Here is an 8,154-nt window from a genome sequence, read left to right on the forward strand (position 1 = left end):
CTTCGGAGCGGATAGAATCCGGATCGCAGAACGGAGATCCAGATCGCCAACAGAAGGATTGGTATTACTCTCTATCTCCTAATGGTATTAATACTTGAGAATAGTGTGAGCAAATATTCCTTAACAAGTTTTATCCCCTAAGTAAGATGACCCACATGAGAAATATAATCTCAAATTTCATATAGTTGGATGGGGAATCACTATTTGAAGATTAGGATAGATTTAAAAGAATATTGAGGAAGTGTCCACACCATGGATTTGAACGTTGGCTTATTATCCACACCTTCTATAATAAAATCAATTATTAGACAAAGGTTTATTTGGATTTCACTACAGGAGGTGCACTCATGAATAAAAGCCTTGAAAAAGCCGAGGAATTAATTGAAAATATGACACTTAATCATCATCAATGGGTCAACAAGCAAGGTAGCATGACAAGAACTCCTGGGAAGTACAATGTAGATACCCTCACTAGACTTAATGCGTAGATGGATGCCCTTAGCAAAAGGGTAGAAAACATGAGAATTGAAAAAGTCAACGCGGTTACTACGCCTTGTGATATTTGTGGGGATTCTAACCACACAAAGGAATTGTGTCAAGTGGGAGCATTAGAAGCTCAGATTACCCAATATGAACAGTGTGACGCAGTTGGTACATACAATCAAAGGAACAACTCGTACTCAAATTCCTATAATCCGAGTTGGAGGAATCACCCTAACTTTTTCTACCTTAATAATCAGGGGCCTTCCTATCAAAATGCACACAAATAAAGTGAGAAAGTATCAGACACCCAGAAAATCTTGAAGATTTTGGAACAGTTACAAAGTGACATGGTTAAGGTTAATGAGAAATTGGATGACTATGACAAGAAGATGAAGATGCAAGAGACCCAGATTGCTTAGATCAGCTCTTTCCTCTCTTCCAGAATAGTGGGTGCACTCCCGGGAAAGCCATACTTCAACTCAATGGAGCATTGCAAAGCCATAGAGCTTAGGAGCAGACGGACCTTGAAGGGCAAAGAACCTCAAGTGACTGCTCCTTTAGAAAGTATTTCACTCCCATCAGCCGCCGAGCAATCTCCTTCCTCTATACCTATTATTGAAGACAAACTGGAGAAAGTTGAGACCGCTACGCCCGCTGAAGCACCAACAAAGAAACCATATGTGAGGAGTATACCTTTCTCGCAAAGGCTCCTATACAAAGAGAACGATGATTGTTGGGTCCAAAAGGATGTTCGTATTTCCACAATGGCATGATATTGTCCACTTTGGGCCTAAGCCCTCATGACTTTGTTCTTGGGTTCTCCCCAAAAGGCTTCATGCCAATGGAGATATCTTCCATCCTTTTAAACCCATGATCTTTTCCATGTGCTTTAGATGTGGGACTATGTTTGCACCCTTGCAACTCAACAATCCCCCCCTCAAACAAAGGACCATAGGCCCCCTGATTTGAATCCTCGACCCACCAAGACTTTTTTGCCCCTCGGTCCACCTGATCTACTAGGACTTTCACCTAGCCGCAACTAGGACTTTTTTTGCCGCTCGGTCCACCCGACCTACCAGGACTTTTCACCTGGTGTCTAGTCCTCTTGATTCAGACACGGGAGCACCCACTTCCTTTGTTTAAGGTTCAAACCACATGGTTAGATCTAGATCATGGCTCATCCGACGGTTAGTCCGGTGAAGACCAGTCTCCGCTCTGATACCACTTGTTGGGTCCAAAAGGATGTTATTCGTATCTCCACAATGACATGATATTGTCCACTTTGGGCCTAAGCCCTCATGGCTTTGTTCTTGGGCTCTCCCCAAAAGGCCTCATGCCAATGGAGATATCTTCCATCCTTTTAAACCCATGATCTTTTCCATGTGCTTTAGATGTGAGACTATGTTTGCACCCTTGCAACTCAACAATGATGAGATTGAAAGGCTATACAACAAAGTTAAAGATATTACATTGGACATTCCCCTTCTCGACGCTCTTGTTGAGATGCCAAAATTTGTCAAGCTTATTAAGGGGCTCATGTCCACAAAGAACATCACATTGGCCAAGAACACTGTGGCGCTCACGGAGGAAGTAAGTGAAAAAATTTTGAACAACAAGACTCCTCCTAAGCTCAAGGATCCAGGTAGCTTTACCATTCCATGCAAGATTAATAATATCTCAATTGGTAGAGCTTTTTGTGACTTAGGCGTCAGTGTGAGCATTATCCCATATGAAATAAGTAAAAAATGTGGGTATACGGATCTTAAACTTACTACTATGGCTATCCAACTAGCAGATCAATCATGCAGATATCCCATGGGGATAGTTGAGGATGTGTCGGTTAAAGTCGGGGGATTTACTGTTCCCACCGACTTTATTGTACTTGAAATGGAAGAAGATCCGTCCATCCTTATCATTTTGGGAAGATCATTCTTCGCCACTTCCGGAGCAAAAATTGACGTGAAGAATCATAAACTATCCTTAGAAGTTGGTGACAAGAAGGTGGAGTTCAACCTTTCGCTTGACTCTGATGCTTACTTGCCATAAAAGCCCCACTACTACAGGCTGGAAAACATCCAGCAGAGTTTTAAGTACCAACCAACCATGTCGACGAAGGAGCCCGCACCGACCGAGCAAATAAGGAAGTTATTTTTAAAAAGTCAAAAATATAAAGTACTTCCCAGAAGAAGGTTGCGAGAGGGCAACCAATGAACCTTGTACATTACTAAATAAGGGATCGAGCTAATGACCATAAATAAGTGTTTCTTGGGAGGCAACCCAAGGGTTTTTAGCTTTCTTTCTTATGTTCATACATTTTCTTATTTGTATAGTTTTTTGTTCATTTCAGCAAATTGCTAATAAGCTCTCCTATTTTTACAGGAAATTTAGAAGGCAACCCAAGGGTTTTTAGCTTTCTTTCTTATGTTCATACATTTTCTTATTTGTATAGTTTTTTGTTCATTTCAGCAAATTGCTAATAAGCTCTCCTATTTTTACAGGAAATTTACAAGATCCAAAACCAATAAAGGTGAGCCGTGCCTCATAGGCACGGCCGTGCCTCCTAACAGGAAGGCCCCAGCTTAAGGTCGTGTCTAATAGACACGATGGTGTCTAATAACAGAGCAGGGATATAGCACGGCCATGCCTACCAGGCACGGTCGTGCCTGTTAATCGAGTAGCACTTGCCCCTGGCTGTGCCTCAAAGGCATGGCCGTGTGAGTTGTCCCAAAGTGCAACTTCCTCTACCAGTCCCTTATTGGCACGAGCGTGCCAACTTCCAGAGGAGAGACTGCCTCAGGCCATGTCTTATAGGCACGGGCATGCCATATTTTCCAGAACTGTGATTGCCCTAGGCCATGCCTCTAAAGGGTATAAAAGGGACACGACTGTGCCCTAACCCTTCACACGCTCCGCTGCAACAAACACGACCGTGCCCCTCTTAGTCTCCCTTGCTATTTCCCCCCTTCTTGCTAATTCTCCACTTTTTCTTCCCCTTGCATTCACAAGGACTCATCAAAACTCTCTTTGCAGTAGAGGAGATGTCGAAAAAGCTTGGAAAGAAGAAGGAATCAAGGAAGGCGATAACAACTAGAGAGGGAGGAACTTCTTGTCAAGGTATGGATTCTAAGTTTGGTATTGTTTTCAACAAGCAAGAACATAAACATAGATTTGATGCGTTAGTTTGTCGAAGAATTTCATGTACTAAATATCTAGATTGGAACACTTTGAAAGTGTTAGGTTTAGATGATGATGTTAACTTATTATTAAGAAGGATAGGATGGAAAACCCTCATAGAAATGAACTACCCTATGTTGGATCCAAAAGGATGTTCGTATCTCCACAATGGCATGATATTGTCCACTTTGGGCCTAAGCCCTCATGATTTTGCTCTTGGGCTCTCCCCAAAAGGCCTCATGCCAATGGAGATACTTTCATCCTTTTAAACCCATGATCTTTCCCATGTGTTTTAGATGTAGGGCTATGCTTGCACCCTTGCAACCCAACAATCCCCCCTCAAACAAAGGACCACTGGAAGCTCTCCTACCATTTCTCATGGTGCGGCTGCCATTTCTCATGGTCCGGCTGCCATGTCCTCATGGTCCGGCTGCCATGCCCCTCATGGTCCGGCTGCCATGTCCCTCATGGTCTGAGCCTCCCCTACTTCCTTTGTTTTTCCCGAGGGTTCCCACATGGTTAGATCTAGATCATGGCTCATCCGGCGGTTAGTCCGGTGAAGAGCGGCCTCTCTCTGATACCAATTGTTGGGTCCAAAAGGATGTTCGTATCTCCACAATGACATGATATTGTCCACTTTGGGCCTAAGCCCTCATGGTTTTGCTCTTGGGCTCTCCCAAAAGGTCTCATGCCAATGGAGAAACTTTTCATCATTTTAAACTCATGATCTTTCCCATGTGTTTTAGATGTGGGACTATGTTTGCACCCTTGCAACCCAACACCCTACATATCCAAAATTGGTATTGGAATTTCTTAGCACTCTTGAGATTGAAAGTAAAAGTGGGGATGGAAAGATATGCTTTAGGTTGTTTAATGAAAACTACACATGGAGTTTTAACGATTTTAATGCTACTTTTGACTTGCCATGTGGGAGTAACAAGGAAATACCTAGAAATTTTAACCCACAACTGACATGGGGTGAAGTAGAGAGTGGAAGCATGTTCCATCCCTCCTCATCTAGAACTTCTGGTGTAAATAACCCAGTATTTAGATATATCATTTTATTGATGAAGCATACTGATGATGTGTGTTTGTATGGGATTTATATTATTATTTATATACATTTCCCTTTTTTTATTTGTCACTTACACCCATCAAAATTAATTATTTATTTATTTACCAAACCTCTTTATTGTCGTCTTAATTGGTATAGGGAGGTCCGGGTCGTCTCTCTCTCGGACTCAATGACAGGATGTTTATTCTAGACCGTTAATGTGGGGTTCCTATTTATTGACTTATTCATTCCTATGTATCTACAACTCCATTTAGTTTCAAACAAATCCTATCTCACATAAAATACAACAACGTTATGAATGCTAGAACATGTTCATTATTCACTTCATGGTCATCACAACAATCAATCATCTATCATACAACATTATACAACATACATATTAACCAAATCATCAACTAAGCATATACAACCTAACTTGAGATCCACACAACCAATACACAAATTTACAACTAAAATTCATTCCCACAACTTACAACATGCATTTTAAATACAAACATGCACAAAATCGGTTTACAAATCATCGTTCAAGCATTATTCACATCTACAATTCCTCGTAACTAATAAAACAATTATACAATTACACTTGCTTAATTACAATGATTTACAATCAAATACAATTTACATATGTCTATTTACACTACAAGCATACTCATACAACATACACATCAAGTTATCTACAAATATTACACTAAATGTTATACAAACTATACAATTAATTCTCAATTGATGCTACAACTACTAAACAGGTTCATTATCAGCTCACACAACACTCATTCAACCCACCTTATTAACAACCAAACAATGTATTTAAGTTCACAAATCAATCACAATGTTTATTGACTATTTACAAGAACCAAACTATTTACAATGGAATGCCTCTCACGGCCAACAATTCCATTTAGACAAACAACCGTGCACATCAGTTCCTCTCTACTAACATGTCTCTAGAAATGCAACCAAACAACAATTAACCTCCACACCAGCCAGATTCCACAGGATAGGTAAACAAACAATCATGCGAGTTTTGATTGGCAAGAACAGAAGCTAATAACCTCCATGCAAAAACTAATGAAAACAAACTAGGGTTAAGGTTAATAACTTCCCTCAATGGCACCGGCACCAACCGAAGGAAGAAGAAATAGGGAACGATGGATGAAAATGGATGGATGGAAGTGGATGGAGGGCTCCAATCAGCTCCCAAGCAGCAACATCGACACCACGTTGAACGGATCATACCAACAAGGAATGGTCGAGCGTCACCGTTATTCCAGCGAGCTTAAGTCGAAGAAGAGCGCAAGCGTTGGCCTCTGCTCAGATCTATCCCTGCTGCAAACCACAGACACGATTAGAACCAAAACAGAGACTTACCTTGCGTTCTCGGTGGAGGAGGCAGTCGAAATTCAGCCTGGCGTCCCGTGCCGGACTCCAGTGGGTGTGTACAGACAACAAACTCCGCCGGGCACTCCGCTCACGGCGGAGTACGTTGTTGTGTAGGAAGACGTCGGCCGCCCATCGCCGGGCACTCCACTCACGGCGACAGATCCGCGACCGTCGGGGATGAAGAAGCCGCTCGTTGGGCACTCCGCTCACGGCGAGGACTCCTGCGGTGGTGTCGGTGATCATCAGCCTTCGTGGACGCCGGCCACGGCTTGGTGGCTGGTCGGAGGGGATCGAGGATGAAGAAAGGTGGCCGTCGCGACGACCGGAGCTCGGTGGCAGCGTCGCGACGAGAAGGAACGAAGGAGAAGGATCGGGGAGAAGACCTAATCGCGAGCTGCTTCTCACTGAACCGACTATTCCCTTTTAACCTTGTTTGTGAACCGGCGGGATTTTGAAGCAAGTGAACCGGCCGAAATTGGACCGGCGGTTTGAAATGAATTTGAACCGGTTTTGAAGTGGGCTTGGGCTGGATTTGAGTTGAGGTTGGGCTGGTTTTGAATTGAGGGCTTATTAAGCCCAATTTGAATCCTTTAACCCCTTTAAAACTTGGTTGAGCCACATATGGATATAACTTGAACCCGAACTCGAACCAAAACCAATTTTTCTCCCAATTAAATTTCCTGCAAAATATATTATAACCAATTAATATCTATAAAATCCCATAATTTAATTAAAATCGCAATAACCACCATAATTCATCCAAAATGAAGAAATAGCCTAAAATTCATATTTGTGATATAAAATACGGTCCAAATTGATCCATTCTAATCCTAATTTACCCGCAAAAAATGTCACTCATCACATACTATCTTCGGAAGAGGGGAAAATAACAAAGTGATGTGTCATGACGAACTCCTCTGTTTATGGGCCATATTAAAGGAGTACAACATTTATACCAGATATCATTTCTTGCTTAATTTAATAAACATGTCACGCCCTCACTACACGAGCCCTATTATTCTAGGAGGACTGATTACCAGAGTGGCACTAATGCTAGGATTAGACTTAGAAAAAATGGAAATGGTAAAGGGAAATCCTAGATTGGATATTGATTATTGTATAGCGATGAAGTTAATTCAAAAAGATAACAATGGCTATAGTCTGCTCCTAAATGGTCACCATCCTATAAGACTACCTAATACCCAATTGATGAACATTTTAGATCAAAAAAATTGGAGAATGAGGGAAGCCATGGAAAATTCCATGCCAACAGATACCACACATACATCTACAACCTTCACAAAAAGGCACTCTACAAGCACATTTGATTTCACATCATTTCATTCTATCCTTGACATTTTACAAATGATCATAAAGCTATTAAAAATCTTTTAGAACAACATGTCGTAATGAGTGAAGATCGGTTTAACCAATTGCGGCAATTGTTTGCTAAAGACAAGGAAATATTTAAGATTGCCAAGGACTTCATCGAACAACAAAAGGAAGAATGGAAGAAAAGAGAGGACTTTGGAGACATGATGAGGGAGATTAGGGAGCAAGTCGATAATATGTACCAATATCATGCTTATTTAAGGAGAACTAAAAAATGGTTCGACGACCTCTGACCAGAATTGCCCAATTTACCAGAATTCCCTTCAATGTCTTCATTATTCCCAAAGAATTTGAACCCATGGGATGAAATACCTGAAATAGTGCCTTTAAACATGCCTCCTCAATTGGAATGGGAGAATCAAAGAAGATATAACAGTTTAAGTCTGGGGGGAAAGCAAGTCAGAGTGAATTGAACAACCTCAATGGTCCTACTCAATACACACAAAGTGTACTAGTGTAATTCTACAGTCAAGACAGACAGTAACCGAATTACACTTGGACCGTTCCCGATGGGTTGTCCAACACCATCTTGGTTGTGAGCCTTATTTTATAATTCACAGGGGACTGATAATCATGGTCTTCTGTGTCTCACAGACACCAAGTTATCTACAGTGTGAACTAAGAGGACTTTATTGCAAAATTACCTATTG

The 8,154-nt window shown here is 41.5% G+C and overlaps 1 protein-coding gene and 1 pseudogene across 1 annotated transcript; one reads left to right on the forward strand and one right to left on the reverse strand.

Moving 5' to 3' along the window:
* Nucleotides 1–149: 149 nt before the first annotated feature.
* On the reverse strand, nucleotides 150–259 carry LOC141816209 (small nucleolar RNA R71; annotated as a pseudogene).
* Nucleotides 260–1,884: 1,625 nt separating this feature from the next.
* LOC141816207 (uncharacterized) lies at nucleotides 1,885–2,529 on the forward strand. Its single transcript, XM_074704032.1, has one exon. The coding sequence runs from the start codon at nucleotides 1,885–1,887 to the stop codon at nucleotides 2,527–2,529; it is 645 nt and encodes a 214-aa protein (XP_074560133.1).
* Nucleotides 2,530–8,154: the final 5,625 nt, after the last annotated feature.

The sequence above is a fragment of the Curcuma longa genome, unplaced genomic scaffold (assembly GCF_044706935.1).
Source record: "Curcuma longa cultivar G26 ecotype Majalengka, Jawa Barat unplaced genomic scaffold, ITB_CL_G26_1.1 contig_15093, whole genome shotgun sequence".
In the NCBI taxonomy this organism is placed as follows: domain Eukaryota; kingdom Viridiplantae; phylum Streptophyta; class Magnoliopsida; order Zingiberales; family Zingiberaceae; genus Curcuma; species Curcuma longa.